General features: G+C 58.3%; 1 protein-coding gene across 1 annotated transcript in view; it reads left to right on the top strand.

Annotated features, from left to right (window-relative positions):
* The window catches only part of ELL (elongation factor for RNA polymerase II), an 81285-nt gene extending 64464 nt beyond the window's left edge, over positions 1 to 16821 (top strand). The window contains 7 exon segments of the mRNA XM_036845570.1: positions 1743 to 1867; positions 7308 to 7404; positions 8743 to 9214; positions 13277 to 13343; positions 13566 to 13737; positions 14899 to 14943; positions 15689 to 16821. Of these exon segments, the coding sequence (XP_036701465.1) occupies positions 1743 to 1867; positions 7308 to 7404; positions 8743 to 9214; positions 13277 to 13343; positions 13566 to 13737; positions 14899 to 14943; positions 15689 to 15805 (1095 nt within the window). The 3' untranslated portion in view covers positions 15806 to 16821.
* The last annotated feature ends 4468 nt before the right edge of the window (positions 16822 to 21289 follow it).

Below are 21289 nucleotides of genomic sequence, written 5' to 3' on the forward strand. Positions count from 1 at the left end.
AAACCACACTGCTCCAAGGCGCCTTCTCTATTCCTTCTGTGAAAACATCCACAGAAAAGATTTAAGGCGTTCCATCTTCCTGGTGGGAGTGTTGACGGGTGGGTGGCTCTTCTGGAGAGCATTTTAGCAAAACCAAGAGCCATAAAAATGTTCAGAGCCTTTGACCCACTAATCCCACTTCCGGGAAGCTGGCTGAAGAAAACCATCACCAGCATGGAAAAACCTGCACAAGTGACATCTGTTTATGCTACAGAGAAACTGGAAACGGCGTCAGCATCCAACAAAGGAGAAACGTTTGAGTAGATCACAGTGTAGCCACTTGGTGGAATGTTACTCAACCATTAAAAAATGCTCCTTGTGGAAACTGCTGTGATGTGGAGAACTTGTAGTCTCAGTGATAGTGAAAAACAGCGTGCCAACCACACGGCTACACACGCGTGTTCTGGAGACCATGGTGCCCAAGCGAGACACTCAGGGAAGTGCCTGCTTCGGGTCAGGGGCCTGAATTCCATCAAGCATCTTACGGCAAACGTTTTATTTTTTTTTATTTATTTATTTATTTATTTATTTATTTATTTATTTATTTATTTATTTTATTTATGGCTGTGTTAGGTCTTCGTTTCTGTGCGAGGGCTTTCTCTAGTTGTGGCAAGTGGGGACCACTCTTCATCGAGGTGCGCGGGCCTTTCACTGTCGCGGCCTCTCTTGTCGGGGAGCACCAGGCTCCAGACGCGCAGGCTCAGTAATTGTGGCTCACGGGCCTAGTTGCTCCGCGGCATGTGGGATCTTCCCAGACCAGGGCTCGAACCCGTGTCCCCTGCATTGGCAGGCAGATTCTCAACCACTGCGCCACCAGGGAAGCCCACGGCAAACGTTTTAAATCCATCTTCGCAAAGAGTCTTGGAGACAAGCTCAGCTTTTGTTAACCAGCAGCAGCAGGGCTGGCTGGTTGCAGGGAAGGTGGGCTCAGCCTGTCCCCTGGAGGCACCCCTCACCCAGCACTCCAGTCTCGGCCGACTCTGCCACAGGAGCTCTGAATCCGAGAGCGGGTATCTTAGTCCATCGGGCTGCTGTAACAGAATACCATAGACTGGGTGGTTTATACACCACAGACATTTACTTCTCACAGCTTTGGAGTCTGGGAAGTCCAAGATCAAGGCACCGGCAGATTGGGTGTCCGGTGAGGGCATGCGTCCTGGTTTATAGACAGCTGCCTTCTTACTGTCATCACAGGGTAGAAGGGGTGAGGGAGCTCTCTGGGTTCTGCTTTATAAAGACACTAACCCCATCATGGGGGCTCCACCCTCATGACCTAATCACCTCCCAAAGGCCCCACCTCCGAATACCATCACCTTAGATTAAGGGGGTTAAGATTTAACGTGGATTTTGGGAGGACAAAAATGGTTCAGTCCATAGCAGGGGGATGGGCTGGTGATGCAGTCGGGAGTATAGATGGCAGCCTCCCCTTTTTGGAGCCAACCTGGCCTCCAGCAGCTATAAGACATGTGTATCTGGACCTGCTGCCCTGACCCTTCTGCACCCCAAGGGTTGCTGCGCTGGCACGCAGGGGAGCTATGGGGTGAGGTGTTGGCTCAGGGAGGGAGTGTGCTGTCCTCTTTCCCCTTTCATGTCTGTCTCCGCCTCTCCCTGCCCGCCCGCGCCCCCCCCCCCCCCGCAAATGCTTTCAGGAACATCTGTCTCTCTTGGGCTTCACACAAGGTGACACCAGCTCTGTCTTGCAGGTAGCCAACGTGAATGCGAAGGATGGCACGTGCACGCTGAAGGACTGTGTGTACAAGGATGTGCAGAAGGACTGGCCCGGCTACTCGGAGGGGGACCAAAAGTTGCTGAAGCGGATGCTCATCCGGTAACGCTGCCTCCCTACCCCTGAGCGAGTTCCCAGCCCCTGGACCTGGGGCAGATCTCATCCCAAGGATGCTGGGGGGGCCTCATCTGGCCCCAAAGGCTGCAGGGCCCGCAAGCAGGATAGAGGGGTCTGTGGAGACTGCCTGGGTGGCCCACCGTGTCCTCCTGTAGGGAAAAGGCCAGCCCTCACCGAGTGGGGTGGAGGGCGTGAGTCACCGTCTTGAACACCAGAATGCTCGGACAGAAGGCCCCAGTCCGTTCCTTCTGCCCCCTCTTTCCCTTCCTGTCAAGCTTGCTAGCAAAACCTGCACATCCCCACAGGCGTCTGCTGCAGGCCCTCTTTCTTAAAAAGAACCTCTCAAGAACGAGAAGCAGAGAGAAACAAAACAAAACAAAACTCCCCACAGACATGATTAAGCAGCATTAATTAAATGCATCCCCTCTCTGGTTAATTGGGGCCCAAAGTCAGGAGTGGCCACGGTAGCTCTAGGGAGAAGTGGGTAAGTAGGCCCCCGTCTGAGGCAAGCAATTAATGATTTCCTTCTCAATTGATGCCTGGCTCTGGAGCCCGGGCTGTGAAGTGAAGTGCTGTTCAGAACAGCCTGATATGCTAATTAGTCCTTAAGTGATTTCTCAGGGACTTGGAGCTATTTATGAAGGTTTTTTTGTTTGTTTGTTTTTTAAAGTTTAGCTGTTTAAAGCAGTAATTGCGTCTGGAAAGCAGAGCTGAGTCGGGGCCAGTCTAGGTGAACCCTGAGTTCCTCCTTGGTCCTGTGGGACACTCACCTGCTGTCCCGGGGTCACTGCTCTGGCTGTCTGGAGGTCTCTGGGTGCTCAGGGAGGCTGAGAGGAGACGGTCTCGGCAGAAGGTGCCCCCCGGCCCCCAGTGCCCTCTCTGGGGGTCCTTTGTTGCCCCAGCAAAGCACATCTTGGGTAGGCAGTCACCTCCTGCAGGTGTTCACATCTATCACGTTTTTTGGCAAAGGGTTGAAATAGTCACTTACACCCACCCTAGTGCTTTGAGGTGGCCAGGGGCACATGGGGGGCACCTTGAGGCTGCTTCCACTCTTCCTTCAGAGCCTCTCACTGATCTCAGACCCCAAGGGTCTTGGCCTCCCAGAGCTCCCGGGAAGGGGTGTGGCCAAGAGCAAGCAGCCTGTCTGTGTGTTGGTGGGTGTAGTTTGTAGGAAACAGCGCCTGGGCTGAATCTTGAGGGGTGTTAGGTGGGAGGTTCCTAGGGATGCGGACTCTGGAGCTCAGTGTAATGCCAAGCTCATGCTTCCTCCCTTGTTTTCGCTTTGGGCTGTCTTGATGCTCTTCTCTCCGTCTGCGTGGGCCAGCTGGGAGAGCAGCCTTGCCACCGGAAGCCTCTTGGGAAGCTGACAGCTCCTACTGCCCTTGGAAGCTTGAACTGATTGGCGTGCAGAGGTCAGGGTCAACATCCCTGATGCCCGCAGCCACACAGAAGGTTACTCCAGGCACCCCTCTGCACAACTTTTTTTTTCTTGTTTAGGTTGCTCCCTCCCTGAAGAAAGCCCCAATTATTAGCAGGTCTTGATGCTGTGGTCTCACGGCAAGAAGGAAAAAAATAGGATCTTGGGGTGTTTCTGTTGTTACAGGCAGGGTGTGGGGACTTGTGTCACCCCAGGGGCTATAACACCTTTTCCTACAGCTTGTTCTAAACTCGTACCTGAGATAAACATGCTCGTGCTTCCAGGGTCTGCCTGGGCCCCCGTGCTTTGCTCTGCACGGACATGCACTCCCAGCATCTCCGCTGTTTATTTGGATGCTTCCTCTGTGCTTTTAGTCCCCATGTGTGTAGCTGCTTGGGCCTGGCCTGTCCCAGGAGGAGTCTGTGGACGTCCCAGTGCAGGATGAGGCCTCAACTCCACCTGGCCCTGAAATCAGTCACCCCGACCTGCCCGTGTCCTGGCCTCACCTCCCCCAGGGCACAGCCTAGACAACCCGAGCCTCAGTCCGTCTCACACGCATCATGCTTTCCCTGGAGTTGGTAACCTGCTTGGCCGAGTTGCTACTTTCTCTGCTCAGCGTTCTGTGTCCTTCATGTCCAACCCCAAGCTCCCCGTGGTTGTCCCATGGCCTTTTATGACTTTCAGGGGATCAGGGGTTCCACCGGGAGCTGCCCCCAGCCCTTGCGGGTCCTTCTGTTCCTGGGTCTGTGATTCTGCCCTGGGGTTGAAGGGACGCAGCTCTTGGAGCATCTCTCAGAGGAGAGGGCTTTGGGAGGTCCGTCTGTCATATCTTCACACCTGGGTGGCTGTCACACTGAATTGGCAGTTGGCGAAGTCTAGTCTTCCAGATTGGAAGGAACTTTCCCTCCACGTTGAAGACCCGGCCCCCGGAAAGCCGCGGAGGTTCCTTCCTGGCGCTGTGTGCATCTGCATGGTCACAGGATGGCCTGTCGGGTGCTCTGGGCCCGGCGCCCCAGCCCTTGCAGTCTGAAAACTTGCCTCGTCCTTCTTCCCGTCCTGGGCGTGGTTGTGAGAGGCCTCACTGTCCTCCCTCGCCCTTCCTCTCATTCTGCCGTTGGGGGCTGTGCTCCTGCACCATTCGCCATTGTCTTCCCTGTTGTTTCTTTTCATTTCTTCTACTTTGGGAAGATTTCTTCAGCTTCTCCCTCTGTCTCTTTTTTTTGCCATTGTTGCTAGTTCCCAAGGTGCAGCTACCACTTCTCTCTAGTTCCAAAGCAGTCACCCCAAAACGAAACCCCACGTTAACAGTCACTCCCCGTTCCCCCTCTCCCAGCCTCTGGCGACCACTAATCTGCTTCTTGTCTTGATGGATTTGCCTGTTCTGGATATTTCATATAAATGGGATTATGTACTATATAGCCTTTTGTGTCTGGCTTCTTTCACTTGGATTAGGTTTTTGAGTTTCATCCACACTGTAGCATGTGTCCGAGCTTCACTCTTTTTTATGGCCAGGTAGTATTCTATCGTGTGTGGGTATTTTTTTTATTCATTTATATGTCCATGGACACTTGGATTGTTTCCACCTTTTCATGATTATGAATAGTGCTGCCATGAGCATTCATGTACCAGGACACGAATATAGCTGACATAGATTTTCAGTTCTCTCAAATATACACTGAGGAGTGGAATTGCTGGGCCATATGGTAATCCTATGTTTAACTTTCTGAAGAACTGCCAGACTTTTTCTCGGTGGCCATGGCGTTTTACATTCCCACCAGCAGTACACAGTTCCAGTTTTTCTACATCCTCGCCAACACTTGTTATTTTCCATTTTTTTGATTCTAGCCATCCTAGCAGGTGTGAAGTGGTATCTTATCATGGTTTTGATTTGTGTTTCCCTGGATGAATAATGATGTTGAGCATCTTTTCATGTGCTTATTGGCCATTCGTATGTCTTCTTTGGAGAAACGTGTATTTAAGTTCTATGTCTTTCTAAGGCTATTAAGGATGGTGTTTTTCTCGTGGATTTAAAGTTTTCACCCCCTTACAGAGTCTCTCTTTCTTCTCAAATGCATTTTCCTGTCTGTTTTGGGGTCTGCCATTTGTTGCCTGGAAGCCCGGGTGCAGCCTCTTCAGGACTTTCCCATAGGCAACTCAGCCTCCTCAGGAGCACTGCTGAGGCGTTTCTGAATCCCCCACAGGCCCCTCTGTTTCCTCTTCTCCCGAGGCCACGTCTCTCTCCATCCTGTGTGGCCCAAGCATCCTGGAGAAGGCCTGGGCTCCTTCACTCCTGAACGTGCTGTGGGCTCCACTGCTGCCCCACAGCAGGCCGGGACCCAGAGCAGGGCTCTGGGGGGACAGCCTGGCAGGGGCCCCTCTGCTGAGGTCTCTGAGGCACCCACCCTGGGCCCGTGGGGTTCTGTGGCCTGGGACTCCATTTTCTTGGATCCTATAGGACAGTCACCACTTGTACTTCTGCATTGAATATCATTGCTCATTTCTCTCTCTTTTTTTTTTTAATAAATGTATTTTATTTATTTTTGGTTGCGTTGGGTCTTTGTTGCTGCGCGCGGGCTTTCTCTAGTTGTGGCGAGTGGGGGCTGCTCTTCGTTGCGGTGCGCGGGCTTCTCACTGCGGTGGCTTCTTTGTTGCGGAGCACAGGCTCTAGACATGTGGGCTTCAGTAGTTGTGGCAGGCAGGCTCAGTAGTTGTGGTGCACGGGCTTAGTTGCTCTGCGACATGTGGGATCCTCCCGGACCAGGGCTCGAACCCATGTCCCCTGCATTGGCAGGCGGATTCTTAACCACTGCGCCACCAGGGAAGCCCTGGAAGCCCCCTCATTGCTCTCTTTTTCCCTTTCTCTTTTATGCCTTTTTAGTGGGGGCTTGAAAGAGAGTGGATGTAAATACCTGGTTCTCTGTCTTTAACCGAAAGCTCTGGTTGCTTTCATGTGGCTGGAGCAGCAGACTTGCCCTGGCTGCCCTCAGCCTCGTGGATTGTGTTGCCCCAAGTGCCTGCATGTTTCGTGCCCTTTTCTTGTGGCTCTGCTTGCATTTCAGGCCACCGTGGAGGGGACAGCAGCAGTTGTCTAGAGTGTGGCTGTTGGTCAGGGGCTGGGCTCTGTTTGTCACTGGTTAGAGCAGCGCAGACATGGCCCTGGACCTCAGCTCAGCTTCCCTGCAGGGCGTGGAGGGCCCTCAGCACCACTCCCAGCACCGGGCCAGCTGCCTGGGCTCCCACGAAACGCACAGTCTCTGGGAGTGCAAGAGGCTAAGCGGAGACCCCCTCCCCACAGCCGAGCCGGGGTGACTGTCGAGGCCTCCATTTGTGTGTCAAGCATTGGGGTGTTTCTTCTCTCTTCCCTGGCTACATTGTTGTGCTCGCGTCCCGCTGGACTGGTGGCCACCCCTGCCATCCCTGGAGGTGCTGTGGCCTGGGCTCCCAGGACGATGGGAGCTGAATCTGGGAGGCCGTCCCGCCACAGACCAGGGCATCTCAGTCCTCTTCTGTGTTGTCTGTTTCTGCAGTGAGTGTTGTTTATTAGGATGACAGTTGTTTTTAAAAGTGAGGACCAGCACCCCAGTGACAGCAGCTCCCTTGGGGACACAGCATGGATCTTGAGTGACTGGTCAGTTTTATATGGGTCCTTGGTCTCCATGGTAATGGGAGTCTAGATGAGTGGGTGGTCATCTGACCCTTCTCTGGGCGCAGAACACCCAATGGGACAGTCCTCCTGGCAGTGAGGCTGAGACCTTGGCCACAGGGCAGCTGTGGATAAACCCAGGGCGGAATATGCTCAGGCTGCTCTCTGCCTGCCGGGCCCTGGTGTACCCATCACACTCAGCCCTGCTCTGGTTCTGCTGTGGTTCTGCTCTGGAGTCAGGTCCTCCCCAAATCACTGGGCGTGAGTGGGACAGCGTGGTGTCAATGCAGAGACAGGTGGGCGTGTGTGTGCCCCACAGGGCACTGCTGAGGATCCCTCCAACCCACCCTGCTTCTCCTTTGCAGGAAGCTGTGCCAGCCACAGAGCACAGGCGGCCTCCCTGGGGACCTTGCGGCCAACAGTCCTCCAGGCGAGCATGGGAGCTCGGCCTCACCCCCTCAGGTAGGAGCGTGGTGGGGAGGGAGGGTGGGTCTCACCGGAGCCAGTGGACCTGACCTGACCTTGGTTCTTAGGGAGCCTGTTGGGCCTTTGGCTCAGGGCTGGCAAGCTTTCTTGAATGAGTGAGCAGCTGGCTGGGGGTTGGGTGTCCTGGGCCTGGGACTTGGATGTGGTTCCTTGGTTTACCTGTGGGTATGTAGCCGAGGGAGGGCAGGCTGCTGAACCACACTGAGCCTCCTGCTTTCTCTGTATGGTGGGCGCTCCTGCCTCCCAGGGCTGTTGGAAAATCAAGCGTATGGCGGCAGCCCAGCCAGGGCCCAGTGGGGTCCTATGAGCAGTGGCCACTGCCATGTTAGTCAGTAGTCGGGAAGGGCATTTGGGGGGGGGCCTTGCTGTTGGGGGCTTGATCTTCAGCAATACCTGTCTCACCGTTGCTTGAGCTGTTTGGTGAAAGCTCTCCCCACCCACCTGCATGCTCTGATTTATGAGTCCCACGTCTCTATCCCCTGCTTGGCCAGCCCCTCTTCTCCCTCTTCTCCCTCTTCTCCCTCTTCTCCCTCTTCTCCCTCTTCTCCCTCTTCTCCCTCTTCTCCCTCTTCTCCCTCTTCTCCCTCTTCTCCTTCTTCTCCCTCTTCTCCCTCTTCTCCCTCTTCCTCCTCTGCCCTGGAGGCACCCAGCCTAGGCCCATGACCCTAAAGCCTCCCTGTGGCTGTAGGGCCGTTGTGGAGGACAGAGGGCCTCATTTCACTTGCGTCCCCACTGCTTCCCTCTGATCCTGGGTTGCCCATCTGCCATCTTTCACCCTACAGCTGCTTCCCTGGGCCTGGGCCACCTGGTCTGATCCTGGCTCCATTCCTGTGGTCTGGCCTTGCCTCACAGGCCTCAGTATTCTTGTCTGTGAAATGGGGATGAAGCCTGCACCATGTCACAGGGTTGCCATGGGGATCCAAGTAATCAGGGGCCTGGAGGTGTTGGTCCTGGCCTGTGGGGCTGCCCTGTGTCACTCAGATTTGGCTCTGTCACTCTTCCCATCGTCCAGGGAAGATGCTGAGCACAGTGATGTTTTAGACCAGTTCCCAGAGGTGGCCCTTATGGGCTGCAGCCAGGTCCACTAATGACCCAGCGCCCTTCCTCTGCTCTGGTGGCCTCTGGGCAAGCAGCCCCTGCTGAGCTCTGGGCATCCTAGGCCTGGCTAGTGTTCGCGCGCCCCCATGTGGTCAGCGCGGGCCTTGCGTGTGGGCACTGAGTTTCCTCAGGGCCTGCGGTGCCCAGCCTCTCCCCAGGGAACACAGTAACTCTAGGCACAGGCTCCCCTCTGAAATTGTCTCCTTTCCTTCCCAGAAACGGCCACAGCCTCCTGATTTCATCGACCCTCTGGCCAACAAGAAACCCAGGATATCGCACTTCACCCAGAGAGCTCAGCCTGCAGTCAACGGGAAACTGAGTGTGCCCCACGGCCGTGAGGCCCTGCTTCCCACCCCGGGCCCACTGGCTGGTACAGACGCCCACCTGCCCCTGCGGCTGGAGCCACCACGGGCCCACGACCCCCTGGCCGATGTCAGCAACGACCTGGGCCACAGCGGCCGGGATTGCGAGCGTGGGGAAGTGGCCGCCCCAGCACCTGAGTGCCTCAGCCTGCCCCTGCTGACGGACTGTGCCCAGCCCAGCAGGCCCCATGGCAGCTCCTTGCACGGCAAGTCCAAGAAGAAATCCAAGAAGCACAAAGACAAGGAGAGGGCGGCTGAGGACAGGCACCGGCCCCGGCCGCCAGACCAGATGCCGGGGCCCCTTGGAGCCCCACCAGTTGCCCCGGGTAAGTGCCAAGAGGCAGGCCTAGGGGCAGGGGCTCTGCCGGAGGGTGTCGCCAGGAGCCTGAGCGCCGGCCCCACGCCCACCACCCTCACTCCACAGAGTGCCGAGAGGGCTGCCTACGAGCCGCCACTTCGGCTTAGCCTGCACATTAGGCCTCTTTGCCTCCTGTGTCCTCGCATCGGCTCGTCTCTGACTGCCCTGGCAGTGTTGTTCTGAGAGCCTCTTGCAGTCCTGTGTGTGCCAGGCCAGCTCTGGGGGCCAGGGGCTTGGAGCCTGATGGAGCTGAGGCTCACGGGAGGAGACATCACACAGGGAGAGCAACAGTTCCAGGGCCCAGCTCTGGCTGCAGGGAGGTCCCAGACAGAGAGAACAGGGTGGGGCTGGGGCTCAGGGAAGGCAGTGGGGGGCAGGGCCTGGTGGAGAGGGAGGTGGGCAGCCCCTGGATCACCAGGGACCTGGTGTGGCCTGTTAGGCGAACATTTCAGCCTGTGGAGAAAGGTTTGGGAGGTGGGCCCAGAAGGAGGTGGGAGACCGTCCATAGAACAACAGACGGTAAGAGCCGGAACACGGTCTTGCAGTTGCAGCCTATGGGGAAGCTGGCAGTTGAGAGACCCTCAGCAGGATGAGGGGTGCAAGGCTGGCCAGGGCCATGTGCTGAGCAGGGAAACCTTCTCAGGCCCGGGGCACTGGGGAGGCGCATGGATGGGCTAGGATGGCGGTGGGGCTGGGGTCATCTCCCCCAGAGCCTCCCCCGCCTCCAGTTATAGCCCTAGGCACCTGAGCCGAGCACCCCTTGTGGCTGCTGTCAACCCCAAGAATAATTCAGGAGGCTGCAAATAAGAAAATCGTGTATTTGAGGTCTTAAGAATTACAGTTCCGGAGACATAGATTCAGGTGAGCGCGAAAGAGTGTTCTGAGGAGGAGAAAGAGTCGGGCTTATAAAGACAAAAAGCCACGAGTTTGTTAAAGGTTGCCTGGTGAGGATGGTTTAACTCTGATGCAAGTCAGAAAATATTTGTTTTAGGTTAGGGGTCCAGTAAGTAGACAGAGTGTCACGAGTGTTTTTAGGGTAGGGGGTCTGATGAGTAGATAGGCTGTCACAAGTTTCTGGCAGATGACTTCATCGGGTCAGAAGGTCAGATTCCATCTAGGCTGAGACGTGCACAAGTCACACTTCCTTAATGGCCTCTTGGTTCCATTTTTAGAGAGCTCTCTTAGCAATACTGACTCCATTGTGAATTTCCTTTCATGTAATTTAACCTTATCAGCATGTCGTGGCAACAGAGGCTCAGTCATGTGGGCCGAGTCACCTGCTGCAGCTTTCTGATTATTTCCTCAGGAGGGTCCCCAGCAGGGGGCATTCTTGGATCGGGTGGAGCCACTTCTCCTTAAGGCTTTTAAATTTGTCCTCACCTATCCTTCACGGTCGTGCCAGCCCCTCCCTCTGTGGCTGGAGGGCAGGTCCTGGAAGAGCAGGGTTGGTCCGGTGAAGACGGACACTGCAGTTCCGTCAGTCCCCTGGTATTCCTCAACCCTGTTGCGCGCTAGGCTTCCTAGCACCTGTGGGTGGGCCGCAGGGGAGAAGGCGCCCGGTTCCCTGAGCACGCGCCATCTGATTCGGCTCCTCAGGGAGACAGGCCCTGAGCAGCCGGGCAGCGCATTCTGTCCCAGATGGCGGAAGCGGATGCCATGTGCTTCTGGCAGGGCCCTGGGCAGGAGGACTGTGGGGCTGGGCATCAGATGGGGCCAGGAAGATGCTGCCCAGGCCGGCCCACACGCAGGGCTCAGATGGCTTTGGGTTCTGCCCGGTGTGCGTCAGCTCCAGGCAGCTCCTCCCCAAGCCGAGGTGAGAAAGTGACGTTTGGGATCAGGCAACCCAGGGAGTAGAGGCCCCAAGGAAAAGGAAAAGGGTAACTGAGGCACCAGAAGCTGGGTCTGGCGCCAAGTGATCCACCTTAAGCGGTCTCTCAGGCAGCTCAAATGATAATGATAATAGGTGGGTGCAAAGCCCCCCTCAAGCTCCCAACACACACACACACACACACACACACACGCGCGCAGCTCAAATGATAATGGTAATAGGTGGGTGCAAAGCCCCCCCAAGCTCCCAACACACACACACACACCACACTCACACGACACACACACACACACCATACACACCCCTGCTGTAACATCTGTTGTGACTCCTTCCTGGGTTGGGGGCATGTGCAGGCGGGAGCTACCCACCCACCGTTAACAATAGCATTGTTCTCTGAATGCTCCCCCAGCCTTGCTGGAGAGGGCTCCAGGTCAGCCCCTGAGGAAGCTTCCTCACCCTTATGTCCTATGGGGCAGAGGGATGGGCATCTGTTTAGCCCACCCTTCTGCGTGACACTGTTCCCCTAGTCTGGCCCTGCTGTCCCAGCCCTGCCCTGTGATCGCCTCTGACCCTGACAGGTGTGGCGGCCTCCACCTGTCAGGCAGGTGGTTCAGCTCAGCCTCCCTGTGGCCCCCACTCTCGAGGACCCCCTGGCCATCTTCATCCCCCTATGCCGCAGGCCCACTCCTGGGTCCTATGCCCACCCTCGTGCCTGCCCCCGACTCTTGCTCAGGCTGTGGATCCCTCCTGTGGCCAGAGGGTGCCTTCCTGGGCAGGCTGGCATGCTGGGTGGAGGGCTTGGGCTCAGCCAGGCCAAGCTCAGGCCCACTGACCCCTGTGTGGAAACGGGGGCATCCTCTCTCATTGGCACCCAGACCTGGGTCCTGCAGGGTGAACTCGCAGACATGTCCCTGCACCCCCTGCCCTGGGGAGGCACAGGAGAAGCTAGTGGAGGGGACACATGGGTGTGGGAACCAGCTCGGCTGGTTCAGGGGCAGCCAAGTGACAGCCTCACGCAGCCAGTGCCGGAGCAGGAGTGGGGACCACAAAGGTTTGCCACAGGCTGGACCCCAACGGTGTCTTGGGTGCCAGGTCAGTCTGACCCTAAGCCTCAAGGCGGAACACCCCAGGAGGCCTGTCTTGTGTGGGATGTGGGTGGTGGGAGTGTAGACTAAACCCTCATGTATGTGCCTGTTGGGCTGCATTCTGGGGGGCGCCACAGCCTCTTCAAAGATGACAGCCGGGTGGGGGTGGGCTCCATCCATTGGTGGGAATTGCACCTCGTGCTGGAGTATAAAACCACAGAAGGGCTCAGCAAACTGCTGATCCACTGGGTGGGCTGCTTTCCTCTGAGAGAGGCACAAAAATAAGCACTCAGGATATGCTTCAAAGCGATAAAATTGCTTCTAAGTTAGGGGGAGGGGGAGGCCAGCTGGAAGAATTTCCCAGGGGAAAAGGACCGGACTGTAGCTTTGGTTGACTGCAGCCCAGGCAGGCCTCGAGCCCTGTGGACAGTCTTGTGTCACAGTCCCTGGCCTCTCAAGCCACCAGCCCAGCCCTGGTCCGGGGCTGCCCCTCTGATCCTGCAGTCCCATCTCTGGTGTGGAGAACAGGAGGATGGGGAGGGGGGGTGGCTCAGACCAGGGACCGGAGCCTGCAGAGCCTGCGACTCCATCCACAGGGAGAGGCGTGGACAGGAGCCAGGGCTTTCCCTGCTGGCTGTCTGTCTTTGTCCTGTAGGGCCGGAGACCGGGATACCCCCGGGACTCGATTATCCAGGGGTCACTGGTTTTCAGCTTAGTGATCTTTTACATGAGGTCAGTGGAGGCGGCAGAGGCTCTGGACGAGTTGCCCAGGCTTTGCCCTGCAATGAATCCGTCCTTTGGGGTGCTTGCTGAAAACGTACCCATGATGCCATCTCTGCACGGCTGTGCTTTGGGGACACACACCATGCTGCCTCGCCACTTCTCCCACGGGCCGAGGGCACTCCTGGCTCCAGCTGGACCCCTGAGGTAGCCAGACAGCACTTGCCCAGTGCTCATGCCTCCTTTGCGGGTCCTGGCTCCCGCTACGTGGCCTCAGCAATCCTCTCCACGCAGCGTCCCCTCCAGGGCCTTCAGACAACAAGGCATCAACCTTTTGAGGATCTCACCGTGGACACACGAGCTGTGGACTCAGGAATTATGCGTTTGCTCTTTGTAGGTTTAAATGGGACCTGCAGCAGCTCAAGTGTTCCCACGTCGACCTCGGAGACGCCCGACTACTTGCTGTGAGTACTTCCCTTGCCGGCTGCGCCTCTCCCCTCCCAGCCCCTGCCCTGCAGGTTAGCAGAGGCAGAGCTGCCCCCAGGCCATGTATGTGAATTCCTGGCCCAGTCGGCTCGAGGTCAGGGCTGCTTCCTGGGTGGGAGCGGCCGCAAGGCTGTGGGCACTTCCAGGCTCTCTCCTGCCGCCCCCTGAGCCCCTCCTGCCCCTCTCTCTGGTCTCCCCAGAAAATACGCCACTATCTCCTCCTCGGAGCAGCGCCAGAGCTACAAAAACGACTTCAATGCTGAGTATAGCGAGTACCGAGACCTGCACGCCCGCATCGAGCAGATCACACGGCGCTTCACGCAGCTCGATGCCCAGCTCCGGCAGCTCTCCCCGGGCTCCGAGGAGTACGAGGTAGAGCCCTGCCTGCACCCATCCAACGGCTCTGCCCGGTGCTGGCATCCTTGGGCGTGTTCCCTTGTATTCTGGGCTGAGGTCCCTGCTCGCCCCTCTTTCCCACTCCCCAAGTGGTTTAGGCCTGTCCCTGGAGCTCAACGTCCTCAGCAGTGGGGCCGGTTGTGACTGACTCCACAGGTGGGAGATGACCCGCGGGGGCGGGGGCGGGGGCGGGGGCGGTGTTCCGAGCAGTGGAGACAGCGGGGAGCAGCGGGCTAGGGTGCCTGTGTCTCCACCTCTGAGAGCGTCTGGGGTCCTCTCTGCAGCCCACTACCCACATCACACGAGAATTCTCAGTCCCCCAGCCAGGAGGGGCTGGGCCAGGCCACACCCCACGGCCCATCAGAGCTGTCACAGACACGGTGGGAGGGGATGGAGGGTCCTTGGGGTCCCCCCACCACAACCCTCTTCCTCTGGCCAAGGGCACCTGGGTTCCCCAAGCCATCCCATGTGGGAGCTCACTGCAGGGGGCTTGGTCACCAGCCCTGGGACACCACCCCTCCCCCTTGTGCCACCTTTCAGAGCTGGTTACCTGACTGCAGGGCCAGCCCTGATTAATCATGGTGTTGGGGTCCATCTCCCCTGGTGGAGGCCATTTTGGTTTCCAGAGGAGATGACTCGTGATTGGGGCAGAGCAATGGGGCCTCTGAGGGTCTAGGACAGAAAATCCCCAGGGTATCCCCATCCTCTCTCCTCCCTGCATGCCCCACAGGGACACTCCCCAGGTGGTCAAGGGGCCTCTGTGCTTGGCCTTGAATGGTGCACAGGCCAGCTGGGTGTGAGGGAAGGAGGCCGTCCCATCTGCTCTTTGCCTTCTCCCGCGGCTCTGGCCAGCCTGCCCCTCCTACCGCGTGGCCTCGTGCTTGTCCCTGAGGCTGGGCCCCTGCCCCTCGCTCCCCTGGCCCAGCTTCCTCCCCCACCTCCTGCCCTGCTCATCACCCAGCCTGCCGCCTGCCCCTCCTCTGTGCTCCCTCACGCCATCACGCCATGCTGAGGCCATTGTCCCCCAGCATGCGGTGGTGACCTTACAGGTCGCAGGTTATCAGGGAGAAGGGGCCACTCAGTTGGGGTGTCCTGCAGGTAGTGCATTGTTCGCTTTCTCTTTTGTTTTTCCTCCAGACTACTCGTGGGCAGATTTTACAGGAGTATCGAAAAATCAAAAAGGTGAGTGTCCATCCCATTGTAGGGGGGTAGGTGGGGTGGGCTCAGAAGAAGCTGTTTCAAGATGAGTGGCGCCAAAGTCTGGGAGAGGAGGGAGGGAGGAAGGGCCTCGCTGGGCTGGTCTCAGGCCCTCGGAGTAGCCCCTGCCCCTGGTCACAGCTGAGGAGCTGAACCTGTCCTATGAGCTTGGGTGCAGCCCCTCCCCGGGCACCCCTGCAGCCCCCACCCCCGCTCTCCCAATGTTTGATGGGCACAGCCCCAGGTCCTTTCCGCCTCCCTCAAAGGTCCAGGGGAGGAGCCGTAGTTCCCTGCCCCCATCCTGGCCCCATCTGAGTCCTTAGCTGCTAGAGTCTGGGAGGAACGCCCAGCCTCCTGGGCTCAGGCCGTCTCCTTGGGAGCACCAAGCCCCCAGCCTCGGGCTCCCTGAGAGTCTCCTGCGATGTGGTTCCACAACAGCAGCTCTCGTTCCTGAGGGCCACGTGTGCCAGGGCGGCTCTCTGCCAGCCAGGCCCCGGCCCAGCGCGGAAGCTTCATGACCTATCTTGCCTCAGCCTCTCACCCTGGCTGTGACCGTTTCCCAGGGTGGAGCCGAGGGACAGAGCAGGGGGTCCCCGTCACGGCATGGAGAGCTCAGGCTGCAAGCAGGGCGAGTGGGAACCTGGGGCAGCCAAGCGGGGCAGCTCGAGTTCGGGTTGGGCTCTCAGCCTTGGCCGTGTGGGCGAGTCTCAGCCTGGCCGCTCTCTTACAGACCAACACCAACTACAGCCAGGAGAAGCACCGCTGCGAGTACCTGCACAGCAAGCTGGCCCACATCAAGAGGCTCATCGCTGAGTATGACCAGCGGCAGCTGCAGGCCTGGCCTTAGCCCAAGGCCACAGGGCAGGAGGTCCCACCCAGCCAGTCAGGCCAGCTCACCTCACCGGGCTGACCGTTCTGGATGGTGGGGGAGCTGGGGGCGAGGGGGAGCTGGACGAGGAAAAAAGAGATTTATTTGAAAAAATAAACGTGAGGAAGACGCATTCATCTGAGCCAGGAACGCCGGCTTTCAGGGGAGTCCCTGCAGCCCTGGCACCCACAGGTCACACAGACCCAGGTGGGGTGTCCAGCTCCCCCGGGGCCCCACACACCTCCTGAGCAGCCTCCCCACCCAGGATGGGCTCCCCAAGAAGCCCACCTCCTCGCCAGCCACCCCCCGCCCCCCAGGGGCTTCAGCTTCCTGTCAGTGAAAGACTCCAAGGCCGGCCTGCCTGCCCGCCTTTTCTAGTTTTATACAGACAGCCACTTTTAGCTACTGCTTATGAGACTTGAGTCTATTTTTATACGAAAGAGAAAGCATCTTTTTTCTAAACCTGTGCCTCCCCTCCTTGGACGCCCAGGGTCTAGGCGCTGCCCTGTGTCCTTTCTACAGTATTACAGATGCTCGGGAAGTTCGGCGTTGTTTCTGCGAGCTCCAGGGCTCCCAGGAGAGAACCCGTGGGGGGCGGGCAGGGGTGCCTCTCCCACGCTGGTCTCCCTCACACACAGCCTCTCCCTCGCTCTAAGGGGGCGGGCAGGGCAATGCGACCCCCGCAGCTCTATTTGGAAAACTCCAGCTGGTCCAGGAGCAGCTGCTGGGAGCCACCAGGCCCACCCTGCTATTCCAGGCCCTCAGCTGTCAGGGGTCACCGGGAGTTTCTGTGCTTGTAGCCCGCGCTCTGCGGCAACAGTGTCGGATTTTATTTTACTGTCTTCTCAATTCTCCCCTTTGCTGCTGCTCTTCATTTCGCACTGTTGAGACCAAGTGGTCTCCATGCTGTTGACCTAGCTCCGCCCCTCAGCCCACTTGTGGGTCCTGGGGTCGTCTTTGCAGAGCCACCACGGGGTTTGCACTCAGGGAGGGGCTGGGGGGTCGATAGAGCCGGGGGTGGGGGGGCGGGGGCAAGAGTGAGCTCGGAAAAGGCGCTGGATCCACCCATTTTGGGGGTGCTGGCCCGAGGACACCCCAATTGCTGCTTAGTCACTGTGCCTAGTCTAATGCCCCCAAGGGCGTCAGGGGGCGTGCGTGTTTGTGTGTGAGGGACCCCCGGGCGCGGTAGGGTCTAAAGCGAGCGTTCACATGAATTTGGAGCCGCGTTCAGCGAAGCCACAACTGGGGAAGGTCATGGGGGTGGTTGCAGCCCACAGCCCAGGGGTCACGGGGGGCGGAGGTGCTGCCAGGAGCAGTAGCGAGGGAGAGCGGAAATGCTCACGTAGACACGTCTAGTTTTCTGAGCTGTGGCGGTGTCTCCTAATGGCTTCCCAAAGAGCAGGCACGCCTGCAGTGTGCCCACCCCACCCCAGAGTCTCTGTGGGACCCCTGGGGTGCCTGGAGTGCCGAGGATGCTGATCCTTTCTGTTTCAACAGCTGTTGTTTTGTTTCTCATTTGGGATGGAGAGGGGGAAGGGCTGAGCAGACCCTGGGACCCCAGGTTCCCCCGACAGCCATCTTGTACTCAGCCTGGACTGCAGACTCAGGTGAAATGGGATCACTCAAGGAGGCCCCACCCTGGAGGGCCGAGCCGCCCTCTGCCCTGGGATCCAGTTCAAGGGACTCTCAGTTGAATTTCCTCCTCCTCGTTGTTTTTTGTTGTTGTTGTTTATTTTCTCCTTTTAAGGAATCATGAAGCTAAGAAAAGTTTTGTGCTTTGGGGGTTGATGGACAAAAGTTCTAGCTGATTAAATATGGTCTAACTTATTGATACTGTGTTTTTTTTTTTTTTTTTTCCTTTTAATATTGTACTGTGGAGAAAAACTTTTGAGCCATGGAGTTGGTGTTTACAAGAACTTTTCACTTTTGCCAAAATGTTACAATTGAAAGGCATCTGCATCTTTAGTTTCCTAATATTTTCTTAAAAGATCTAGTGTCCTTTTTGTACACTAAACAGGTGAATGCTGATTTTTTTCAACCTACAATAAATTTCACTGAACTGAACCTGTCGGCCCAAGCTGGGAGTGTATGTGTCATTCCCCGGGGGTGGGCGGCTGGTTCCGTGTTGGGGGTGGGCTGGGGTGAGGAGGCAACCTGGCCATGGGGCGGCCATGGTGATGGGCAGGGCACAGGCTAGTACTGGGCAGAGAAAGCGTCCTGGGCAGCCTGCCAGAGCCACTGCCCAGGAATGAGGCCGGCAGGTGGAGGGCTGAGCTGAGGCGGAGGGCCCTGCAGGTGCCAGAGCAGGCGGCCAGACAGCCTGGTCATGGGTGAGAAATGTCAAGAGATGGGAGGTGGAAGCAGCGGGGAGCCATGGCCGGTGTATGAGCAGGGCAGTGCCCCCATGGAGTGTGCAGGGTGGGCTTAGCCAAGCAGGGGGGTCCCCAGGGCTCCCACAGGGCCAAAGCCCCCAGTGGAGGGGCCACATGGGGCAAAGGGAGTGCCCTTATTTGGGGTAACAAGCTGTGACTGACGAAACGGCGATGAGTAACGGCACTGCTTGATTATTCCTCCCGGGCCACACGCTGGGGTGGGGGGGTCCCCTTGCCCCCCCCATGGGGACAGGGACACCAAGGCCCAGTGGAGCCCTACAGGCTCAGGACACCAGCCGGATGGCCATCCTTGCCCCTTGTTCTAGGTGAGGAGCGGAAGGCAGGGGGCAGGTTCTACCCTCCAAGGACACAGTGTGGGGGGAATGTTTATTTTAGGAAGGAAAAACAGACAAAGAATAAGACCAGGATTAAAGGGGTCCAGGGGTCAGGGACTGTGGGCCTTAGCCTCTCTGGTGGCTCTGCTGGCCAGTGGCCTTGGCCTGAGTTCTGAGGCAGCCCAGGAATCTGAGGGGCACGGGAGGGGAGGTCAGGCAGGCCCTGCGGGGCAGAATGTACCCTGCTACCCAGGCGGCCTGGCCGTGCTGTTCTAAGGAGTAACAATGTCCCTGCCGCCACAGCCCCGGGCCCAGGGCCGACACCTGCCTCCTTTGGCCTCCCACGCCTCAGCCTCACGTTGCCCACCTGCCTCCCCAAGCCTCCCCCACGGCCCCCACGCTGCCCCATGGCACCATGGCCACAGGCGGTTCCCTGACCATCCTTCCCAGAGCCGATGGCACCTGAGTCCAGTCCCTCAGGGGCCCAGAAGGGTCTTCCCACCCTCACGACCTGCACCGTGGCCAAGGGGCTTGGGGTCGTCCACCGGCCCCTGCCACTTGCCGGACAACATCCTGCACCCAGATCCTGCAGCCCCTCCTGTGCACCGGGCTCCATCCGGGCGCTGGCACTCAGCAGTGACCTTGACAGCTCTGCCCTTGCCCTCGGAAGCCTGCGGTCTGGTGGGATCGGGGGTCTCCAGTCGCTCACTGCTCACCCCCAGGCAGCACACTCACCCCGTGTCACACACCTAGGCGGTCCCCGCAATGGCCTTACAGCACCAACTGACGGCTTGGAATCAAAGCAGCCACGTCCCTCCCAGCTGCCCCAACACTGACCCTCCAGGGATCCTGCCCGGGTCCGCTCTGCCCCCACCACCCTCCTGCCAGCACCTCCCACAGGTTGTCCTGTGAGTGCTGGGGTTTCCCAGGGCTGGGTCTTTGGGGACATTTCTGTACCCATTCCTGTCACACACGGCCTGAAGGCGCAGCCTCGCAGATTCTCCGACACCAACTGGAGGTCCAACAGTTCCATTACCAGGTCTGGCATCAGACGCCACAGGTGAAGGGGCTCAGGTCCCCACTTCAGACACCTGCCACAAGTCCCTGGCCACCCAGACTTCTGACCAACCCGCTATAAATCAGGGGTTCCCTCCCGCCCCCTCAGAGGTTTGGTGAGTTGCTAGAATGGCTCACAGTGCTGAGGAAAACACTTCAACAGCCGAATGGAGGAGAAGCCAAGAGCAGGGTGTGGGGAATGGTACAGGGCTGCCATGACTTCTCCAGGTGTGCCACCCTCCCAGCACCTCCATGTGTGCCCCCGAATCCTGTTGTTTTAGGGGTTTTTTTTAACAGAGGTTCCATTACATAGGCATGATTGAGTAAATCGCTGGCCGTCGGTGATTTTTTTTTTTTTTTTCTAATTTTTGGCCGCACCGCGCAGCATGTGGGATCTTAGTTCCGCGACCAGGGATCTAACCCTCGTCCCCTGCAGTGGAAGGGCGGAGTCCTAACCACTGGACCACCAGGGAAGCCCTTGGCCATTGGTGACTGAACTCAATCTCCAGCCAGGAACCGGGGACAAAACCCAAATATTTATTGTAAGGAATTCCCTGTCCCCAGCCCTGAGGGTCTGCCCTGGTCCCCAAACTGCCTCCCTCTCCCTCACACCCAGCCCCTTTTCATCTGCCCCTGAAACCAGTCCCCCAGGTTTTTGCCTGGGCAGCTGCTCTTCAAATCGTTGATAGGAGATGTCTGAGTATCTCAAGACCCCTTCCAGCAGCCACCTCCTCCAAGCAGTCTGCCCTGCCCACCCCTGCCTCATAGGTCCCTCTGGCTGGGAGTGCCCCAAGTCCACTTCTGAATCCCCTACACTGGGTCCCCTTGACGGCAAAGCCTGGACCAGAGTCTTAGAGCCCCCACTCCCCAAGGCCAGGCTCTGACCGTTTCCTGCAAACGTTCCCAACGATCCACCTTTTGGGCCAGCTCCAGTGGTGGAAACTTTCCAGCCGGAGGAGGCCGCTTGTTTTGGAAAGTTCCTGGGGGAGCCGCCCCCGCCCGCCTGCCGAGTTCCCACGCTCCTTTATCACTGGGCGCTTAGAGGGGCTCAGTGCTGTGCAGGCCTAGCTCCTCCCAGCTGGCCGCCTCTGCCCTGCCCATCCCCTTCCCTCCCTTCCCCACAGAACAGTCTCTCCCCCTGCCCCCACTCCAGCCCGGCCCTATCAAGCCCTCCTGCCATAGGTGAGGACACCGAGGACTCGAGGACTCGCAGCCACCCCCGCTCCATGCGAGCCCTGTGGGGGTGGAGTGCCTGGTGGGTGCTGCTGCTCAGGAAGTGGGAGGAGGAGGCAGCCTGGACTGGAGGAGCGTCTCGCTTTGAAATCCGAATCCTGACTTGGTTTTCTGCCTCAGTGTCCCGTGTCTCAGTTTCTCCAGAGACAGCCCCCCGCCGGTCCCCCCAACGCAAAGAATGAGCTTCCTAGCCTAGCTCCCCCTCCTGCCTGCCTTGTGGTTGGGGCCTGGCGCTCACTTACAGCCTTAAAGTCCTCTTTTGTAAAATGGGGATAAGCGGCCGTGGGCCCTAAGTGAATCACACGCGCCAAGCTAGGGCCGGGGCGGGGGGGCGGGGGGCGGGGAGGGGCTGCGGCCCACGTGATTGCACGGCCGGGGACCAGATAGCCGCGGAAGCTCCGGGCAGAAGGGCCTCGAACCCGAGCCCCACGGCCGGTGCGCGCCCTCCCCCCCACCCCGCGAGCGCC

This window comes from Balaenoptera musculus, chromosome 3 (assembly GCF_009873245.2).
Source record: "Balaenoptera musculus isolate JJ_BM4_2016_0621 chromosome 3, mBalMus1.pri.v3, whole genome shotgun sequence".
Classification (NCBI taxonomy): Eukaryota; Metazoa; Chordata; class Mammalia; order Artiodactyla; family Balaenopteridae; genus Balaenoptera; species Balaenoptera musculus.